This window comes from Zeus faber (assembly GCF_960531495.2).
Source record: "Zeus faber genome assembly, chromosome: 4".
Lineage (NCBI taxonomy): Eukaryota > Metazoa > Chordata > Actinopteri > Zeiformes > Zeidae > Zeus > Zeus faber.
In genome coordinates, this window is record NC_137191.1 from 16,275,641 (window position 1) to 16,297,715 (window position 22,075).

The following is a 22,075-nucleotide window of genomic DNA, read 5'->3' on the forward strand; positions in this document are numbered from 1 at the left end:
AAGGCCGGTATGAATAATAGGCCAAGGAACCATTGATCTGCAGAGTTAGCAGCTGACGCTAAAACAGCTGATTCAACCGCATAGTTGGGATAAAAGTGCCACTCTTGCTTTGTGTGTGTGTGTGCGTGTGTGTGTGTGTGTGTGTGTGTGTGTGTGTGTGAGTGTGTGTGTGTGTGTGTGTGTGCGTGCGTGCATGTTGGTTTTTTTACCATCCTCATGGGGCCCAAAGACAGGGAGCCCCACTCACGCTCAAACAGCGTGGGGTCCAAAGACCTAATGCTGTCCCAAAATTCTGGACCCGACCAGGATAATCACAAGAGAAGCGGAGGCCCCGAGGCTGCACGCTCCCTACACGTTCCTGGTGCCTCGCAACGTGTCCCCACAAGTGTAGAAAATATATAAACGGTTGTTCTGTGTGTGTGTGTGTGTGTGTGTGTGTGTGTGTGTGTGTGTGGTGCGTGTTTTGGGTTTGTTTTGTCGCCCTCACCAGGCTCCAAGTGGTACTGCAGCGTGTGGAGAGTGCGCTTTATTTATTTCATGAACTGTATTGGTTTTCGAATTCAATTGTTAAATGTTGACTATTATATACATGATATTAATATAATAATAATAATAATAATAATAATAATAATAATAATAATAATAATTGTAATTATATTAATATTGTATGTATAGTATGTCTCCGTTTATATTTGCATTTATTATTAGTGTTATTACTCTAATACTTTATTGTATTTTTTTTACTGTTGCATTGCTTATTGTATGCATGTATATATTATGAATTGAATGGACATTCTCCTGCTTCTCTACTTTGTTTTCCAATTAAGATGCTGCAACACCTGTATTTTCCCTTTGGGCGATCAATAAAGTTGTGATTTATGCTATCTTATCTAATCTTAAGAATAATATTGTTATTATTATTATTGTATTATTTTACTTTTTTATTTTATTATTTTCTAGAAAATGTTATATTTCAAATATTTCTAATTCAACTCAATGGGTGGTGGGGTTTGTTTATGTTGTTAAAATATCATAAAGATATACTATATGGTATACTTCTGTGTATTGTGTATTGGCTGAGGTTGAATAAAAATCCTGTGTGTGTGTTTATAATGTAGTTTCAATAATTTATGCATTTCTCTGGAAGTAGGATTCTGAATGGAAAAAATCCACTATTAAATCCTTATTAGTCTGGATTATCTGCGGCTCAGCACAGTGGGACAGAGCTCAGAGAGCTGTTATCCAGCTGTTCACAAACTCAATATGAAATTCAACATTTAAATAAAGAGTTAATACTGGAGTCATTAAGGGGTCAAAGTATGTCAAACCAATGTAGTTCTGTATATAAAAAACCACCATCGCCTCTTTTATATGCTGATGTACTGCTTCATTGACTGGTATAGGCTGGAATAAAAAACCTGAAATGTGAAGTTCGACAACATAAAGGGGGGATTTTATTGATTTTTTTTTTTTCAATTGAATCTCTTACATTTCTATCTTGTTGATATACCTATACATTCATCAAAATCCTTTCGCGTCCTTGGACGCTCTGTGCCGTACATCCATCAGATCCATTCCAGTCCATCAAGGCTTTTTGTGCTGACTCCGCAAACCAGCTCCACGATTGGGGCTTTTTTTTATTTTATTTTTTTATTTTAATTCAGTAAGAGTCCACCTACATCTACAGTCATCCTTGCGCTGTGTGCTTACAGGGGAATGGTTTTGGGCAGAGTACAGGAAATGTTTTCAAAGGGGGGGAGGAAGGGGGGGCAGAGTAGATATGCCGTGTTTTGGTTGATAGATCGATCAGTAATGATCAATCAGTAGATGTTCATGTTTACTTTGTTACAAAAACCCACACATCTTGATATACCTAATTCATAAATAGGGTATATATAATATAATCATTCATCTTATGCTTAAAACCAAAGCTATTTTTGCATTCAATAAAAAAAAAAAAAAAAATCACAAGATATTCTTCAACATCAACAGAATACAGGATAACAAGCGTGTTCCTCTGTTTACAGTGAATTCACATGAGTTGTAATCTCCCTGACGGTCTCCGGAGCAGCCCTCGCAGGAATACACAGAAGGAAGAGAAAATGAAAGATGAAGGGAGAGAAAAGGGAGGGAACGGTGGAGGAAGGTGGGTGCTGTGAAGTCAATGTGTATTTTGGGCGGCGAGGGCGAGGGGGACAGAGGGCGTTATTTGTGCGCCCGCATGTTTGTGTGTGTGTGTGTGTGTGTGTGTGTGTGTGTGTGTGTGTGTGTGTGTGCGTGCCTGTGTGTGCGTGCGTGTGTGTGTAGCCCGGACAGATGAGAGAGATTTTGGGGGGAAAAAAAAAGGCCAATTATTCGGTGCGGAATGTGAGATCTTGAAGACGTAATTACTCGCCCGTCGGCTCGGTAGCCGCGTGTTGCGGGCGAGTCAAAAACACAATATCACATGAAGAGACGATGACCTCAACCGCCGATGACCTCAGACGTCCACCCGTGTCGGCCGGCGTTTCTCTGCGTGTGTTTCCCCGTTCGCGTGAGGGCGTGGTCGTGGATGTGTGTGTTTGTATGTGCGTGCGGCCTTCGGGGCGTGGGATCCATCTGCGAGAGTATGCGGCGAACGATTACAATAATAAACGAGTAGAATCCTTTTAAAATAATTATCCAAAGAGAACAGAACAAATCAGAGACAATATATTCAGTTTACAGTGGATGGGCACACAGAATGTTAAATATATCACATCGACTTGTGGTCTTTTTAGAAGTTCAGTGTCTCGGACATCATCTTCCACCAGTCCATCAGCTCCTCCTTCTCCTCCTCCTTCCTCTCCATCAGAGACTCCATCTCAAAGTCCACCTGGGTGAAGAGAGAGAGAGAGAGAAAGGGGGGGGGGGGGGATAGATGGGGACAGGTGGGAAGAGGTGGAAAGGAGTAGGAGAGATGGGGGAGAGGGACAAACACGGAAAGAAGAGGAAAAGACAGACACAGAACAAGGGGGGATAATCTTTAATTAAAATATGTGTAGAGACAGAGCAATGTTTAATGTTTAATGTAGTTTCTTCTCAGTACATCAGACATGATGTACTGAGAAACTTTCCACTGGAAAAGTAACTGGACTAAATAAATATGTACTCCAGTGGAACATATTCAAAAACTCAATTTCTGGTTTGGAAACCTGTGACATCTCCCAAGGAAGGCTGTAAATCAACACACACAAAGACACCCAGCGGAACAGCGCCTGTAGCTGTACCTCCATGTCTCAAAGCCTTACCCTGGTAGCAGGGCTGTATGGAACAGCAACCTTTTTGATCACAGTTAGGTAGCCGGGGGCAGAGGCTGCCACCTTGTAGTTTCCTGGGGCCAGCAGACGCCAGTAGTCCCCATCTTTAGCTAGAAAATCACAAATCACGCCAAGAATCAGTTAACACACAAGCAAGTACCAGAGAATCGCCATAGCAATGCATTTATTTATCCACTTACGTCTTATAATGTGACCTACTAATGACGGCAATACCCACAGACACCACTAGATGGCATTGACATTACAACATACATCAATTACACGATGGAAAGGTTCTTTGCTACAGTATTCCAAGGTGCATGGTCCCACGCTACCTTCATATGGATATATTAGTGTATATGAATTCAGTTCAGTACAATTCAATGCCACTTTATTGAATTGTGTGGAATGAAGAGATTAGGGTTCGAAGATGGTGTGGAATGTGAGTTACCTGTGGTGATATCGTGGTCGATGCCCTCCACGGAGATTGAGGCGTTGGAAATGGGGTTACCCTGAAGGTCACGCACGAAGCCCTTCACTCCGCGGTGAACCTACACACATCACATACACACAAACAAATAGAGTCAAAACATTTTTGAAAAAAAAAATCATAAAATCACTTAAACAATCCTTGTCTTTGTCCGTGACAAATGCATATCTATAAATCACATAAGTACATTGAATTCATTCTTTCACAGTTAAAATGTGCCTGGCTACCTGTTCCAGGTAGTTGACCAGTGAATTGCGGTTCTGATCCCAGTAGGTCTTGAGCATGTCCTCGCTGGGGAACTTATCGCAGCTCAGCTCCAGGGTAATCTCGAAGCAGTTGCTGCTCAGGTAGTTGAAATCTTGCATTCCTGCGGAAAATAGGACGTGGGAGAGACATGAGGGAAAGCAGAGGAACAGATAGACGAGGGGAAGACTAATGAGGAAAACACACAGGGAAGGACGGTCCCTCGCCATCCACTCTCTCTCTCTCTCTCTCTCTCTCTCTCTCTCTCTCTCTCTCTGTGTCTCTCTCTCTCTCCACAACATACAGGATGTGGAGGGCTCCACAGAGCCTTGGCCCACTCACCCCCCGGCACGCTGTACCAGGCTCCTCCATTTGTGATTCCGTCCGTGAAGCTGGAGTCGTCGTCGTTCTTGCGGCACGGCGGGCGGTGAGGGTCGGACATGATGGGGTTGTAGATGGAGTAGGCCCGGGCCAGGGACTTGAACATGGAGTCATCTGGACTGGCGCTGTATTCGTGGGCTGAGCCTTGGAGGAGGAAGGAGGAATCAACAGAGCAAATATCACAATGTCGTTGACCCGATACCTCAATATCGATTATTTGACGCTATTCTGGAACCAAGCAGGTGGAGGATTTGATTGCAACAGTGAGAACTGTCTATGTGGTTCAGAAAGACAACTTTAAGTCTTTAAGACAACATTTAACTATATCACAATATTACAATAACCAAAGTCCCAGACAATATGTAGTCTCATATCACGTTGTCCATATTATATCAATAAATTGGCCAGCCCTAAGATCCAGTATTTTTTAGCATTTTGGAGCTATTTAATGTTTTTCCATCTCTCTCTGCTTACAAAATTTGTCAACATTTTCACGAATAAATAATTTTACCACAAATATTCCGAATTGCTATGCTTAAATTGATGCTTGTGAAAAAGAGACACTGTAAATGAAACCATTTTTACATACTCGTTGCTCGTCATTTGACCATAGGTCGATCGCGTGAGTCCGATTTCTATATTGAAATATCGACAGATACTCAGAGATACAAGCAGGTAGTTTTTTTGGGTTTTTTTTTTATCGCCGGTTGCCACGGCACTGCTGCTAATGTGCGACGGCCAATTAACCACACCCACATTTCCAGGAGGAAAACAGGAAGTGAAATGGTCTGGCGGTGGCATTTAAGCTGCATTTGCAACAGAACATGTTTTTATTGGCCAATAAAGCCATTTGAGCACGAGAGACGAAGTGAGCGAAAGCAACGTCCTATGGCAGGGACTGTGTCAGGGAAATAGTAAAGTACTAAACAGAAGGTTCAAGTCTGTTAAAGCTCTCTTTAACAGATATTTAAGAACACACCCAACCCGCTTCAAAATGTGAACTCGGCAGCCAGAGATTCTGTGTATATGTGTGTGTGTGTGTGTGCGTGTGTGTGTGTGTGTGTACGAACCAGTGCGAGTTTCGTCATATGGGTAGTTGGCGACCACATCTCCTCCGTGCAGGTTTGCCGACAGGACGAAGGGGATATCCATGATCCAGTGGATCACTGCCTTGGTCTCTGGAGCCAGCTGGATAGTTCAGTTCAAGTCATAAGTTTGTGAGTTCAATGTACTCAGTACTCAAATGGTTGAAAATGAGGGTGTATGCATCTGAAAGCTATTATCATTTCCAATCCAAAATCAAGCTCTATGGTGGGCTTGAAAGTGTGTGTGTGTGTGTGCGTGTGTGTGCGCGCGTGTGTGTGTGTGTGTGTGTGTGTACATGATGACAACACGTAGACAACCTTGCTGTTCTCGTCCACGGCCTTCTTCATGTTCTGCAGCAGGTGGTTGTTGGCTCCGCCGTCCCTCTCATTGATGTAGATGATGCGATCGAGGTCGGGGAAGTTGCGGTTCAGATCCACCCCCTGGGCGTTGCTGCGGCCCACAAACCAGTCCTTGATCTCCCCGGACTGAGCGGGAAAAAGGGTGAAAAGATGCTTTAGTCACAGGGTGCTGGAGGGGAGATGTGTCCGGTGGAGCCATCCGGGAGAGAATCAACTGCAGCGTCCTGTTGTATATCCATATAAGAACTACTGGATATGTATCGCCCACTGGTCGCGTCCGTAAATATTTGTGTGTATTTCTGACTGACTATGTGAACTGTCTGGTTTTATTTGGTTAAATGTGTTTAGAATACAACTAAAATGGATGAATACTACAATCAGAATCAGAATCAGAATTAGAATCTGTTTATTCGGCCAAGTGCATTGTGCAAGTGTATAAGTTATTACAATGTTATGACCAAATGATTACATTGTCTACACCATGACATCACAACAGAGGTGTGCAGCTTCATGAGAGGGAGGGATGCTCTGGAACTGTTGATGTTTACCCTCACCGTATGTGATGATTGCCAGTTAATAAAAATCTTTTTTCATATTACTCCAACCTTCGTCTATCTATCTATCTATCTATCTATCTATCTATCTATCTATCTATCTATCTATCTCCCTCTCTCTCTCTAGATAGATAGATAGATCTAAATTTCAGCTGTACTGTACCTGGGAGGCGGCCTTCTCGAAGCCGTCGGGGTTCATGGAGGGCATGAGGTGGATACGTGTGTTGTGGATCAGGTTGATGATGGTCTCGTTGCCGAGCTGGTACTGGTTGCACAGGTACTGCGCCAGGTAGATGATCAGCTCCCGGCCCACTGCCTCGTTGCCGTGCATGTTCCCGATGTACTTAAACTCCGGCTCGCCTGGAAGGAGAAACACACTTGTTATGTTGCGGAATTACAAGCAATATAATATTATTCTATTATTTTACATTCACAATCCTTAATATCTTTATATTGGTTATGTCGTGAATTATTTAAGAGTCAAAAGTCACCTCCAGCAAAATGATTTGTCCCCCTCATTTTTTCTCCAAATGGCTAATGTGTTCATGGTTAGTAATTGATCAAGCAGAAGCAGCACCATGGCAACCAGTGATAAACAAATACTTTCTTTTTTTTATCAACTGTACCGGTTATGTTTATTTTAGTTGTTTTGTTTAACCTTCAGTTATACAGGGTCAGTTGGTTGAGAGCGCCCTGTTAAACATTCACACAGTCTCATCACACACAACACATACAATTTGACATTAAAATGGTGAAAAAAAGGGTGTCAGTAATGTGGATTGTCAATGACGTAGAGAAAAATTGATCATAGATACCAAAGACATGAAAGTCACAAAGAGGCAAAAACAGTAGAGTGGGAATAGTTTTTCTTTCACAGAGAGTGGGCCTAGGTAATCACACAACACTCTTTACTATTTTAACAATTTTCAAACTTTTGTCAAGAAAGTACGGCGGTCGACCATGGAATCGTTGCATTGCAGCAGGGAGTGGCTTAGAAATACATTAAATAGCTCAAAAATGCAAGAAACACGGTAGGTGGCCCTTGATTAATGCTCATTGAATGTCATTGGTGACAGAGATTATTCAAAGGGCACAAATGGCCACACACACACACACACATACACACGTACACACATACACACACACACACACACACACATACACACACACAGTGACTAACTGTTGCTCCCGAAGCTTCACTGACAAACAAAGTGACTCAACAGCTTGAAGGTCAAATTGAATAAAACATCACTTTGTGGCTGAAGAACTCTATTTGGACAACAACAACCGCCAGCCAGTGGATTATCCAGCAATAATGTCACAGATTATCCTAATTGTCCTTTTGTTGGATCCGGTCTTTAAAAAAAAAACGTTTCGCAACTCTTTTTTTTCCCGATGTGTCTACTAGAATTTGACCTTGGTGGATATGATTCTTTCCTGCTCCAAGGAATAGTTTAAGGGACACTTATGTCCTGACTATTATTATTCACCTTATTTACAGACGTCATAAATTCTGTAAATTCTATTCCATATTCAAATTCAATTCTATATCCTAAATTCCGATTAGGAACTCATCACACAGCTGCGTCTGAAAGTTTGAAAATGTAAGTTGAACATCACAGAGACGATTCGAGAAGCGATCGTTCCGTTTGTTAAATACAGGTAAATTGTAGTAGACAGGGATTTTATGAAAAGCCATTTTAGCTCAAAATAACTCCAACCATGTGTTTCACTGAGTAATTAGCCACAACCCACTCACACACACACACACACGCACACACGCATGCGCACACACAAGTTGTTTATTATGCCCCATCTCTCTTGCCATGGTTTAGTTCGACAGTCGTGTGTCGGAGAATAAATAAATGTAAAAAATAATCTCCATTAGTTTGTTTCCACGTAGTTTTAAATAATGTTTATTTACGAGGCTGTTCATGAGTGTGTGTCTCATATGATTTCTGTCCTCTGCATTTGATCCATCTCTAAAGCAACCGCATCTCTCGAGGGGTAACTAATGCACACACACACACACACACACACACACACACACACACACACACACACACACACACACACTCCTGCTTTATACAATGCTGCACATCTGGAAGTCGTGTTATTTTTGAAAGCTTGAATCTGGTTTTCTCTCGAAGTTCATGATGTCAAGACTACGATTAACTCTCTCCATCTTGAAGGCGATGAATGGGTTTAACAAGCGCACACCTACACACACACACACACACACACACACACACACACACACACACACACACACACACCAACACTTACAGAAATACACGTGCACATCCGCATACACACATATGCACTTTGAAGTGGCTCGCTGGCAAAATGAGTTACAATTTTAAACTCTCGCACAGATGTTTGGCATTAAGAGAATTCCCCCTCATTTCTGTGAAAACATGGTTTATATTGTTCACATCATAACGGTGAAGGAGACTTTTATTTTGGAAGATATCCTGCTTGGTACGTGCAGCTTTCTCTCACATGGAACAGATGGCACACCTGGAGGGCAACTACAGGAAGTGGTAGTCATGTGCTAATGTATACACTCCTTGCTGTTAATGGTCTTGTTGCAGCACTCGTCCGAAAAAAAAATGTTTAAGACGTGCGTTGGGTATGTGTTGTATGTTTTGGGGCTGGCTGATGGATGGTTATAATATCTTGTTATTTATATTAATATTTTGTTATGAGACCAGATATCGTCTGGGATTTTTTTGCATATTTGATGTCATATTGTCAATATTGCCCAGTCATAGTGGTTTTTACACTCTGTGTGTAAAAGCCACTAAATATGTGTGGAAATATGTGTGGGTGTGTGTTTGTGTGTCTGTGTGTGTGTGTGTGTGTGTGTCTGTGTGTGTGTGTGTGTCTGTGCACGTGTCTGCGTGCGTGTGCGTGCGTGTGCGTGTGTGTGCGTGTGTGTGTAGAAATGATGTGATCATCAATGTGGCCAGAGATATTAAATCTCACACGTAATTCAAACAATCTTGACTCAAACTGGGAAACAGGTGGAGCCAGTCTGTCCAGTCAGCTCTCACTCTGATCATTCTTTCTCCATATGAAGTGTATATTGTCTCTCTGTCCGTTTGCAGTTTGTTACGCATACACACATTGGATACGCACACAAAGGGGAGAAAAAAAACAGAAATAATGAGATGGAGAGCAAGGCAGGGGTGAGAGCTCCATATCTGTAAAAATCTGTTCATATAATCCTGTGTATGTGATAGAGCAGTGTCATCTCTCCCCGAAGCCACACCCTGTCCAGTCTGCAGGCATTGTAGTCAACGTGCACAGCCCATAATACTTCAAACACACACACACACACACACACATCCTCTTTGATTTTTAATGAACGACCTGACCCCTATTTTTCTTTTTGCTTTCCCTCAGTCCAGACAATCAATATGGTTGCCTGGGTGACAGGTGACCGCGGCTGCAACATCATAGAGGAACCACGTCAGAAACCTCTCAGTTGTCGTGGCGACGGCGACAGGGCCGAGCGTTAAAGGGAGACAAATGAACTGGGGGCCCCTGCTCCGAATTGATCATTAAGTGCGCGTTGGACGGACTGGAGCGTCAGCCATTTTGAAATCTCATAGGAGTGATTGATGCACTGTAGTCCAGGGCTTCCCATGCCCCACCCTGCCCCTAGGGGTCCACGGAGGAATTGCAAGATGGTCCGACTATTTTTTAGAACGTCTAGAACAGACTATAAAGTTCAGAGAATTACATAACTGTACTGTAATACAGCCTTTAAGACAATGTTTCACTATGCCAACATAAGCAAAATCCCAAATGATATCTGGCCTCATCACAAAATACCAATGAATTTGTGTATTTATAATGTATTTACATTTTAAAAAAGTATTTATTTTCCAAAAATGCACATGCTCAATGTCACTCATGGAGGTGAGTGTATTTTGCACTCTTCAAACGGAGCTCTGCAAAGGGGGCCTTGCCATGGGAAAGGTCGGGAGCCCTGGCTATAGCCCACTGGAAACGATCGAAAAATACTCAAAAATGTAGACAACAAACTGTGCAAATATCCCAAAACGCAAAGCTGTTCCGCAAAAGGAAGTGGTGGACATGGTCAGGAATACAGTTTACTTCCTGTTGGCTCATTCCCATTGTAATGAATGCACTGCTGTACACGGACTTGACCGTGCAGGGAGCAGGGACTAGTGAGTGGGCCAACAATTATTATTATTATTATTATTTTACCACATATGCGCGAGTCATTGACCGCACGCAGAGATGCACTCTTATCACTGACTCATGTGTCACAGTCTTGTTTGTCCGAAACGGCCGTGGCCACACAACCCGCTGTGTCATCACAACACAAGCATCCAGCTCGAACCGCGAATGACCTTCAGAGAGCACGCAACGTTAAATCGTCTTCACGCCTCCTTACTGTACATGCAGGCCACACAGCAATTACCTGCACGCACCGACAAACCCTACGTCCACCGCACGCAGAGTGGGCCCGGCCTCGTTTTTTTTTGATCTGCGCTTTTGGGTTGGGGAGCATCGAGCGAAAAGTGGATCGTCGAGCATTCTGATGAGGCGGAGCACCTTCCTCGGTCCTCCATGACGTAATGATGCGCTGTGGTCGACCGGGCAAAACGCACAAGGGCAATGTGCCACAGAGGAGCTAATTGAAAGGGAATTATTATTATTACTATTATTTATCTATTTATTTATTTATTTATTTTTAAAATAATTTCATTATTATTATTATATTTCATTAGGTAATTTGAACGAGGGCAGGGCAGGAGAATGTGAAATGTGAAAAGCAGCACTGAAGTGTACTGAAGAAGTAATTGCAATTCTCACGTTTACGTTTGCAATTCTCCCCCCCCCCCCTATCTGCAGCGGAAAAAATAAGACATGGATTCATTGACCTATAGTGTTATAACTGTAATAAGACGGCGGCAAAAAAATATATATGTATAGTGAAGTGCAAAACAGAGGACGGGAGCAGTGAAGACAGCACTGATGTGTGTAGAAAATGGCCGAGAGGAGGTGGAGGGGGGTGATGCATGTGGATGTCTGATGTATAATAAATGACCTCTGACTGATGCCTCGCCTCTCTCACACTATCACCCTATCTAGGTGCCTCTCTTTTTTTCCATCCTCTTGTTTCATCGCCTCCTCTCCCCTCGCCCCGCTCTTCTTATTCCTAACGCATCTTAGCACGGCGCAGGCCATGTTTCGCGAAAAAATACGACACGATACAAGAACACCTAGCGGTCGCCCCGGCGTGTGTAATCTGAGGTGACGGTGTCCTGCAGTGTTGTCTGGCGGCCTTTTTACACGGCGCCTGCGTCTCAAAGAGAGGATTATCCACTTCCCCGTCTGATGGAACAGTCTCGTCGCCGGATAATATGGACTGAGCCGCATACTGTAAGAAGGAAGCCTGCAGACCGGGGCCCTATATACGGTTCAGCGCCAAAAACACAGACATCGTCTTTATACTGTCAGGCTGGGACAAATTTACTACTATAGGGCGGAGTTTCCAGCCGTGGTGGAAAACCTGGCAGATGGTTCCCCACCAGGGATGGAAAGGGATTTGATTTAGGCTCGGAAAATGGTCCGGTCCCATCTCGCTGGACTATTGAGCGCGAGTGGCGCGGTTCTGCCAGGTCGACGCGCGCCTCCTCCTTCCTCCCTCCAAAGGCGCTAGGCGCCAGCCTTGGCGTGCCGGGGCACACGTTGATAGGTGAGGCGCCCGCGCTCCCACAGCCGGCTCCTCCGTACAAGGCGACAGATGGCCGCTCGCTGGCAGATGCACGAGGGCTCAGGGCTCGCGGCTTCCCGAGGCGAGCGACGCGGCCAACCGCCGGCCGCCCGTCGGCTCACTGCGCTAAGCCGATCTGTTGCCCTGGCAACCGCTATTCTGGACCCGCCTTAAAGTTTCCGCACCTCGCCGGGTCAGAGGAGGCCTTAAGAAACGGAGCGGCTTCACCCGGGGCCCCTCACCTCGCGTGTTTCATCGTGTTTCATGGTTTTTTCTGACGCACGTTATACTCCTTCCCATTGGCCGGTCACCTTTTCTGCTTCCTCCTTCCTTTTTCTCGGGTTGTTTTGCTCGACGGGAGCGGAGGGAAAGGGGCCGTGAGGGGTTTTTTCTTTGCTCCTGGCGATGGAGGGAGGCGGCGGCCGGGCGGAGGGGAGTGGGAACTCATCTGGTAGTAATAAGGGCTGCACACTGCTACTGTGACTCATGCAGCGCGGACACCCGCCCCGACTATTACGGGCTTATTTAGCATGTACACACGGCCATTACTACAGCCCTGCCAGCTGTAAACACAAAGGGACGCACGCAGACACACGTGTGCAGCTGCATTGGTGTTTACATGCACGCACACACACGCACACACACATGACAACATCACAATGCCACAAGATTATTTTTCAACCCTATTATCTAGGTAGGCTCGTGCTATGAATGTTCTATTTTGAGTGAACGCCACGGAACCGCTTGCTCAGAAAGGTGCCGCTTTCAAAGAAACTGGGGTGAAGTCGTCTGCCTTATTTTACGCCCCAAAAGGGGGCGACATCCACACTGCACGATTTGTTCATTTCAAGTGTTTGGCCACTATGTAAATGTTGCCTCTCCCACTGTTCGACACCGTTGCACCACATCCCCACAATGTTTCACAGATTTCCTCAAACTTCCCCGTTTGTTCATCTTTAAACGATTACCAATCACATCTCCCTGGTCTGACAGAATTACAGAGTTCATTGAAGTATTAGCTGAGCTCGATTTACGCAGAATATATTATTTTTGAAGACACTGTACATTTTTACTTGTAATTTTTTTGCGCTATTAATGAAAACAGTGTTTTGTAATGTCTCCTAAATTTGAATGGAGCGGAAAACATACATTGCCCTTTGTTTGCTGGCAATATGTTTTTGTTCATATATTCAGCCGTCAATATATGTTTTGGTATAGGGCTCCACCTTGGGAAATGCTCTCATTGTGATCCCACAAAGAGTCGCGGTCGGGCCAGCCTGGTTTCTATAATGAGAGTAGTTCTCAGCCTTTGTCATATCAAGTACCTCAATTCTATACGCATTAGGCCACGGACTCCATTTGATAAGATTTTGTCACTGGCACCCCAAAAAGATTTGTACTTGATTTAGTCCATTGTTATCTCTCTAGCTGCAGCATAGTTTAAGTAATAACTAGGGTTGAAACACTGATCTATGTACATCCTCTGGTGGTAAATGATTGAAGTTGAACTACTAATCATTTTGCTGGAGACCCCCTGGAAGCTCTCTGAAGGACCCCTGGAGGGGATCCCTGCATCCCATGCCTTGGTGACCTAATTCCTATTACCATGGTGACCACTACACTCACATCCAAGCATCATCTGCTCTGAAATCAGTTTGAACCTGCAGAGAAACATCACAGCTCCTTTTTTTTGTTGTTGTTGTTGTTTTAATGCATATTTTGGGTCCCTGGGACGTGGACAGGTTGATGGGGATCTGCTGTGAGCTGAGGCAGGTTCCATTTGCCTGGAAGGCGTGTGCTCGCTGCTCAGCATCACGACCCAGTGCGTGCGCGGTGCACGCACAGATTCTCATCATCCTGCAAAATGGCGGCTTTTTTTGCGGGACGATCCCGAGATCTATATTCAGATATTGTGTGCGCCCCCCCCCCCTCCAAAAAAAAATCATTTTCATCCAACTTAAAAAAAACTGCAGTCTCTGGGTGTTCTGTTTTAGATTGCAACCCAATGCGCAATTCCCCATACAAGCGCGATGTTATTCCTACTCTTATCAGTTGATGAATAATTATAAATCGATCAATTAAAAATAAAAAACCGCAGGGGTTGTGTATTGTGTATATTTGCGGTTGTCATGGTAACACTGACCGGGCTCGTGCGTGCCGGGGTTGTCGGACATCTCCAGCACCAGCAGCTCGCGGCCCTCGAAGCTCTCCCCGATGGTGTAGATGCGTGTGATGGACGGGCACTGCAGCCAGGCCGACACCAGCGCCTTGCGCATCTCCTCGTAGCGGTGGTACTCGAAGGAGATCCGGCCGTCGTCCGCCGCCCGGCCCGGGGCGACCAGGGCGGCCAGGGCGGCCACGGTCCCGAGGAGTAGCAGACACACGGAGCGCTTCATGGTGGATGTGGTTCTGCTGGGTCCTCCCTGTGACGATGTCCCTGCACCGCGGCACCGCTTCGAGTTATGACAACTCTCTCTCTCTCTCTCTCTCTCTGTGCCTCTCTCTCTCTCTCTCGGTGCCTCTCTCTCTCTACCCCTCTCTCTCTCTCTCTCTCTCTCTCTCTCTCTCTCTCTCTCTCGCCCTCTCTCTCTCTCTCTCTCGCTCTCTCTCTCTCTCTCTCTCTATCTCTCTCTGTCTCTCTCTCGCTCTCTCGCCCTCCTTCGCCCTCTCTCTATCTCTATCTCTCTCTCTCTCACTCTCTCTCTCTCTCTCTCTCCCCCTCTCGGTCTATCTCTCTCCCCCTCTCGACCTCTCCCTCCCTCCCCCCCCCTCTCTCTCTCTGTCTCTCTCTCTCTCTCTCTCTCTCTCTCTCCCTCCCTCTCTCTCCAGGGGCGTGGCCACAGCGCAGCATCCTTCCATACATGTAGGAGATGGAAGGATGAAGGTTTTCTCTCTCTCTCTCATAAATAGCTCCGCCCTGTTCCATTGCTCTGTTGCCATTGAAAATAGGAGTTCTTCTTGTTTCATTTGGTCACATGCACTTGTTGCGTTCCTTGTATTTCATTCCATTCCATTTGTAATCTTTCGACTTGCGCAGTTCTGTCGACTTCTGCTGCTGTGACATCTGAATGTCCCCCTGCCGGGAAATGTTAAATTCGTAAAGCGTTTATTATTTTGTCTTATCTGTGCCGTACCACATGCGTGTACAAAGAAACACGCCTTTGCCGACACTGAAGCGTGTTGGGACCTTTCAAAAGAGCTAGGCTAGCTGCTTCCATCTGCAGCCTTGCATTGAGCTAACACAGTTTGCACGCAGCCCACTGACACACCTGTCATTGCCCAGTGTTGTATATTTGGGCTTTCATTGGGAGTGACAAGGGTGGACAGGATTAAGAATGAGTGCATTAGAGGGACAGCTCAGGTTGGACAGTTTGCCGGAAAAGTGAGAGAGGCCAGATTGAGAGGGTTTGGACACGTGTGTAGGAGAGATGAGCGTTACATCGGGAGAAGGATGCTGAGGATGGAGCTGCCAGGCAAGAGGAAAAGAGGAAGGCCAAAGAGAAGCTTTATGGATGTGGTGAGGGAGGACATGCAGGCGATTGGTGTAAGGGAGGAAGATGCGCAGAACGGAAGGTTGGAGGCAGGTGATCCGCTGTGGCGACCCCTAACGGGAGCAGCCAAAAGAAGAAGAAGGCACTGGCCACCAAAGCGGCCCTCATGGCGTAGCGCCATTTTGACGTGATGTAAGAGCATCTTCTCTGTTTCCTCCCCGAGCATCCTTTATCTCATCTTACTACAGTCAACTCTGCAAAAACACAGGCAAACGTTTCTTTATTTATTCATTTGGGATTTTTATTTCAGTACACAAAGGCATAATAAAACAACTCTGAAAATGTATGCAAGGTCAGAAGCATTCTTAACATCGTGGTTAGTATCGAACATTGTCAAACAACGGTATCCAACTTTGTCCAATCAACCGCTTTCATATAACCGCCGTCCATTCCCTTTCCGTCCACACTCTCTATGGGATGCATCAAACATGCCCGGCTTTGATTAAAATGTGTGCTGGTACTAGTTACAAGTTAGGTACAAGTTATCCTGGTTGATTTTAAATACAGGGGGAAATATGAAAGTGCTGGCAGAGTAACCTCTTTCTTCTCAGAGGTTAGGAGGCGCAGCTGCAAAATAAAACATCACAGGAAAAATGATCGTAGAGTGCAGCTCTTTTCGTTGAAGGAAAAAGCAGATCAACAAATGAAAACCGGGATGTTCGTGTTCAGCTGTCAAATCGAGGCAGACAGTGTGGTTGTTTTTAGAAAAAAGGCACAGAAGACCCACTGAATGTCAAAGACGCAGCCACACTCATATTCGGACCACAGCAAACGGGGAGAGGCGTTCCATGTCCAATCCACGTGACATGACGTGCGCGCTCGTGTGTGTGTGTGTGTAATAAAGTGCACTGAGTGACAGAAGGAGCACAGCACTGCGGGTGTGTGAATGATGTTATTCAAAATGTCTCAGTGTGCTCGTGTGGCTTTCACTGATCCTTTTTGCCTTCCTCTTTCAGCAGGTGCTTGTTGTACTGGTTGTCCGTCTTGAGCAGCTTGTCCCACCAGGTAAACGTGGAGGCGTAGTTACCGACAAAGTTCATGTGGTGGAAGTCGTGGAAGCGGGTGCCGGCGTAGAAAGGGATGAGGTGGAGTGGGTTCATCGGGATGTCGTAACCGCTGAAGAGGAATTAGAAAAAAGAGTAAGTAAACTCTTGCCTAAAACTGCACCCGCACCTTGATGGCGCTTCTGGAGGTGTCTCCACCTGGAGATTACTATCGCATTTTTTAAATTTAATTCTATGCAATACAATTCACAATAGGTATACTGTATATCTATATATGTATGTATGTATGTATGTATGTATATCTATACTGTATATCACGATAACAAACCTGCGTTGATACATGTCAATTCTGAAACGCTTGACAGTGTAAATAAAGTGTATTCTACTGCCACCTAGTGGCTAAATGTGGGAATATCATCCACTGTTGTTGGGAGTAATTAAACCAGCAGATTAGATTAAAGAGTAGATTAAAACAAAGCCACTATGAAAGGCTCTCTTTCCCACTGTTCTCTACCATGCGGCAATCCCTTGAGATTAAAATTTTCTTTTCTTTTTCGTCTCTATAAAACGAAGCATTTGACAAGTTAAATGTATTGCATTGGCCGCTACAGCATCCTTGGTACTACACCTGTATAATAAAGCATATCAACAGTGTGATTAAACCATATTGCCGTTTTAAACGTTGTAGCCATTATAATACGTTTTTTTTTTGATAGTTAATTGAATATTGTCTTACTTCCTTTTTTGTCGCAAGTTTTCCTATGCTTCGGTTCTCCAAGACAACGTAACTCACTCTTTTAAATAGTGCCTAGGAGCCCATGCTCTGCAGTGATGCTTATCGGTCGGTGTCGCACCTGTGGACATCGATTGTCTCCAGAAGGCGGAAGGTCACCCAGGCCCACAGGAGGCAGACGTGGTTACAGAAGATCATGATGCCGATGAAGAAACCTGCTCCAAGAATAATAGTCTCGGCCGGATGGGCGTACTCAGCCTGCATGCCGAACGGAGCCTGTGGGGTGGAAGAGGGGACTGTTAGGTGCTGTGTGTGTGCGCGCAAGTGTGTGTGTGTGTGTGTGTGTGTGTGTGTGTGTGTGTGTGTGTGTGTGTGCACCCAGCTGACATCACGTGACACAGGAATTTTAAAACACGTCTTTAAACAATTTCTGTTGACAAAGTATAGTGGGACTTCAGAGATGTTCGCTCATAAACAGGTGTATGTACTTTTAACAGTCAGAAATGGACGGTACTGAAGTTACATATATATTGAACTACATATAGTATGTGAATTACTTTTGAAAACGTTGCATTTGACAAGTGGTAGATCTTTTTTGGGGAGCATTGTATTTTTGTAAATAAAATAATAAACTTGTGCTCAAAAGCAACTAATGTTTGATGGAGAAAAAAATATTGTGAGACAATTTAAACCATTGTGATTAAGATGAAATTTATGACATTTTAAAGTTATGTTAATGCAAGAATTGTGTATTTTGAAATGACAAATGACATGTAAATTAAATGCATTTCTTTATACCGGGTCTTTGTATTGTACGTTGTCTTGATACGTTTAAAAGGAAATGGATTTGTAATTTGTATCCAAACACATTTTAATGTGTTCATGCCTATTTCTGCTCACGGAGAATGAACTGTCAACTGCTCCTTATGTGTGGAAGTGTTTGTCTTTTGTGTGTGTGTGTGTGTGTGTGTGTGTGTGTGTGTGTGTGTGTGCTCTACTTACAGTGAACTCATGGTGGACCTTGTGAATGTATTTATAGATCCTTCGGTGGTGGAGCAGGCGATGGAGGAAGTAGTGCCAGGTGTCCTCCACCATAGCACAGCCCAAGCACTGAGCGAGAAGGAACGGCCTGGAGGAGTCAGAGAGAGAGAGAGAGAGAGAGAGAGAGAGACGTTCATAACCCCGGTAAAAATGATGGCAACACGCCGGTACAGCAGCGTAGACGATGAGCTCCGAACACTGAATTATTTCAATGAGTGGGTTTTGGTAGGAAGTATATGCACAAATGTATTTTCTCGGTACTGAAATTACAAATTGAAGTTCCAAAATGTTAAGTAAACTGGTTTTAAAGACCCTGTGTGCTTATTATTTTTAGTTACTGGTTTACTTGCTGTCACTCGTTTGGAAAAATACAAAATGGAACAAAAACGTGTTATCTTTGAATACAGTCGTAGACAGAATAGACACAAAGCCGGTGCACAATAACAATATAAGTATCTGTGCAACCCCAGTATGAAGTCATTGTTTGAACTGAGACTCTTTTAAAAGTTTTGCTTTCCGTTCTAAATCCACACCCTGCCACATTGGAAGGAAGAGAGCTCCTTTTTTTCCCGTCCATTTTGTCCCCCCCCCCCTCCCATTTTTCTCTCTTGGTTTTTGGAAGCTTTCCCTTGAATATCCAAAGGGGTAGGGTGGGTGCAATCAAATCATCTTTTGAACGCAGTTCCGTAAGGTACCCGCAATGAAGCTCGATACAAATACATTTGACTCAAATCGATCTTTACCTATGTTTTGTTCTCTCGGTGTAACGTAATACACATTATTATGTGTCCTGAGTTTTCCACTGACCAGCGCGGCATGGTGTCCCAGTCGTAGGGGATGTTGAAGAATTCGGTGAAATGGTACGTTCCAAAGATCAGAGGCAGCTGGATACAGAAGTGGTTGAAGAGCAGCATTTTGAAACACTTCCATTGTTTCTCCCAGGTCTCCGGCTTGTCCTGGATCAATGCATTTATTACCATGGCAACAGAAATAATGACCATTAGGATGTGTTATTTCCACAAGCTCGATAACTCAATTATAACACACCGACATACGCACGTAGCTACACAAGGCTCCGTAACTCATTGAGGTAGACCGCAAAACACAATGGGACCCTCCCTGTGGAACCTGATAGTTGGTACGTGGAGGAACACACACACACACACACACACACACACACACACACACACACACACACACACACACACACACACACACACACACACACACACACACACACACACACACACACACCTGTTGGATCTTGTATTTCTGCATGAAGGGCAGGAACTGGAAGAGGAACCCAGGCAGGCAGAAGAAAAAGTATATGAACTCGTGGACGAAGAGGGAACCCCAGGTGGCAATCTGGAACTTGGTGTAGTTGTCCATCATGTAGTTCCAGGCGTGTTTCACCGAAGGCTGGAAGGGGTTTTCCGGTAAAACTGCGTCCACATACTCCACTGCCAGGTAGGCAGAGCCCAAGATGTCCGCTGTGCCGTTTACCTCCATGTCCGACGATGCTGGGCCTGGAGAGTGATGAATGAATGTCAATAAAAGATAAGAGCTGCACGCAGCAACGCACAGGGTCCAGGTGAGTCGCAGCAATTGCACCGATGTGAAAACAAGCCAAAAAACTGAAATAAAAGATAACTGACGTGCTACTTCACAATGTAAACTGGTTTACCAAGATAGCAGACGTGGGGACTACCGACACGAATTACAGTTCTCCGAGTTCCCATGGAACGCAACATCACTTCCTGCTGTCTCTCGTCTTGACCCGATACAAGCTTGGACCGCTTTCGTAACTTTTGATTGTGTGGTCAAGAGCACACACCTTTTGTAAACACACAGCTTTCGCGTGTCGCCGCCGACCTCCGCACAGATCGACGCAGAGAAATCAATGGAGTTTAGAGCGCAGCAGGCACCGCTTCCGATGTGAAAGCCCCTTCAGAGTTATACCCTGCACATATATGGATGATGATGCCACAAATAGGGATGTATCGGTATGAATTTTCACAGTATGGTACGCCATCTACTAGGGATGCAACGGTAGAGTGGGCTCACGATTCAGTATGTACCACAGCCTTGGGGCCACGGTAGCGGTACAGTTTCTTTATATATATATATATAATTTTTTTTAAGTTAAAAGGTGCAAAAAATGTTCTATGGAAAAGGCTGCGTAGCTGCGCGCAAATGGAAAAAATAGACCTCTCGCAAATAGAAAAAGGCCGAGGGGCTCCGCGTCGACCCGATACAGTATGGTCTGATCTGGATCAAACTTGGACAACAGCATGTCTGGACTGCCCCTGATACAATTTTTATTCATTCGTGTCTGTAAGTTCCATAATTTCTGAGCGCCAGGCACTTTCAGCCAGAGAATGGCAAGAATAATAGAAATACAGATTAAAAACAATAGGGTGTCCTGCCCTTTGGGCTGGACCCCCAATAAATCATTATCGATATTAAAAATCGATAATACCCCATATCATCTTTTTAAAGATTTTATTGTGTACGGTACTGCATCAGTCACTGATTCACTACAACTAATACAATGTTTAAAATAATTGTAGATACTTTTGTTCATGTTACTACGATCTTAACCTAGAGCTTTAAATATCCAATTCCAGTACAGTTGTAAGCAAATATTGTATAATTTAGATGATTAAAAAAGGAAACAATTTTTATCGGGAGCAAACAAAACAAAAAATAAACAACAACAAAACAAAAACGCTTTATCTACATCAATTCTCATTTACTGAAAACTTGTACTCGGCTACTCCACATACTAGGTCCTCGTACTTAATGTGATACCCAACTAAATAACTTGGGAATGCGTTGTGAGAATTGATATGAACAGGCTGCCTATGACTGACACAGTGTTGATGCCCCACTTCACCAGAATGCCCCAGGATACTGAATATTCACTACGTTCCACGGAAAGGGTCCTTTCAGACAAATGTTTAAAGCTGTTACATTACTAGCCTACCGATAATAACCCTTTACAATGTATATATATATATACACACACACACACACACACACATATACATATATGTGTGTGTGTGTGTTAATGGACATGATCACAGAACGTTGATAGAAAAAAAACAAGACAACACTGCAGGCGCTGCTATGAAACGGCGTAATAACATCACCCAACTCAATGCGTCATTTGCACGAACTTAAAAAAAAAAAAAAAAAAAAAAAAGGTATGATGAGTGAAATATTTGACGAGACACATGAACGTGAAATACACCTCATAGAACAGCCTCACCTTTGCGCCGCCGTCCGCTTCTACCTGAGCTCGAGACCGGGACGGGCCGAGCGGGTGAAGTACGGCGTTATTCTGAAACCCGATTGGCGGACGAGAAAGCAGGGCGACGTCGCGGGGCAGAGGCTCGTCGCCGATTGGCCAGCAGTGTGGAGTGATGATAGTGAGACGGAGCGCTTCTGCGGCGGCGACCAATCGGAGACGAGATACGCCTTCGCAACCTGGGCTGCGACGGAGGGACCCGGGTGGCGCGGTTGGCGGAACTGGCCGCTGACGCGCAGACGCGTGGCGCTCCCACCTTAAAGTGGTAATCCGTGACACCAAGATGGATC

At 44.6% G+C, this 22,075-nt stretch overlaps 2 protein-coding genes across 2 annotated transcripts; both read right to left on the bottom strand.

Annotated features, from left to right (window-relative positions):
* Nucleotides 1–1,439: 1,439 nt before the first annotated feature.
* cpe (carboxypeptidase E) lies at nt 1,440–14,756 on the bottom strand. The gene is made up of 9 exons (XM_079998597.1): nt 14,290–14,756; nt 6,555–6,751; nt 5,796–5,963; nt 5,463–5,580; nt 4,354–4,536; nt 3,996–4,135; nt 3,730–3,829; nt 3,270–3,388; nt 1,440–2,854 (listed from the first exon to the last, which is right to left on the bottom strand). Exons 1-9 carry the CDS (start codon nt 14,540–14,542, stop codon nt 2,756–2,758), a joined length of 1,377 nt encoding a protein of 458 aa, XP_079854723.1. The 5' UTR covers nt 14,543–14,756; the 3' UTR covers nt 1,440–2,755.
* Nucleotides 14,757–15,936: 1,180 nt separating this feature from the next.
* On the bottom strand, nt 15,937–21,801 carry msmo1 (methylsterol monooxygenase 1). The gene is made up of 6 exons (XM_079999048.1): nt 21,747–21,801; nt 19,730–20,001; nt 19,283–19,431; nt 18,437–18,563; nt 17,556–17,710; nt 15,937–16,813 (listed from the first exon to the last, which is right to left on the bottom strand). The coding sequence occupies exons 2-6, from the start codon at nt 19,982–19,984 to the stop codon at nt 16,624–16,626; spliced, it is 876 nt and encodes a 291-aa protein (XP_079855174.1). The 5' UTR covers nt 19,985–20,001; nt 21,747–21,801; the 3' UTR covers nt 15,937–16,623.
* Between the last annotated feature and the right edge of the window lie 274 nt (nt 21,802–22,075).

Bases quoted from the DNA above. Each gene is read 5' to 3' on its own strand.
- msmo1 (XM_079999048.1), bottom strand. From the start codon at position 19,984: ATGGAGGTAAACGGCACAGCGGACATCTTGGGCTCTGCCTACCTGGCA. The intron at 18,564-19,282 runs GTCAGTGGAAAA...TGACTCCTCCAG, and splicing joins TGGGACACCATGCCGCGCTG to GCCGTTCCTTCTCGCTCAGT. The intron at 16,814-17,555 runs GTGCGACACCGA...ATTCCTCTTCAG, and splicing joins GAGACAATCGATGTCCACAG to CGGTTACGACATCCCGATGA.
- cpe (XM_079998597.1), bottom strand. From the start codon at position 14,542: ATGAAGCGCTCCGTGTGTCTGCTACTCCTCGGGACCGTGGCCGCCCTG. The intron at 5,581-5,795 runs GTTGTCTACGTG...TGAACTATCCAG, and splicing joins CCGTGGACGAGAACAGCAAG to CTGGCTCCAGAGACCAAGGC. The intron at 3,389-3,729 runs GTAACTCACATT...GTGATTTTCTAG, and splicing joins CGACCACGATATCACCACAG to CTAAAGATGGGGACTACTGG.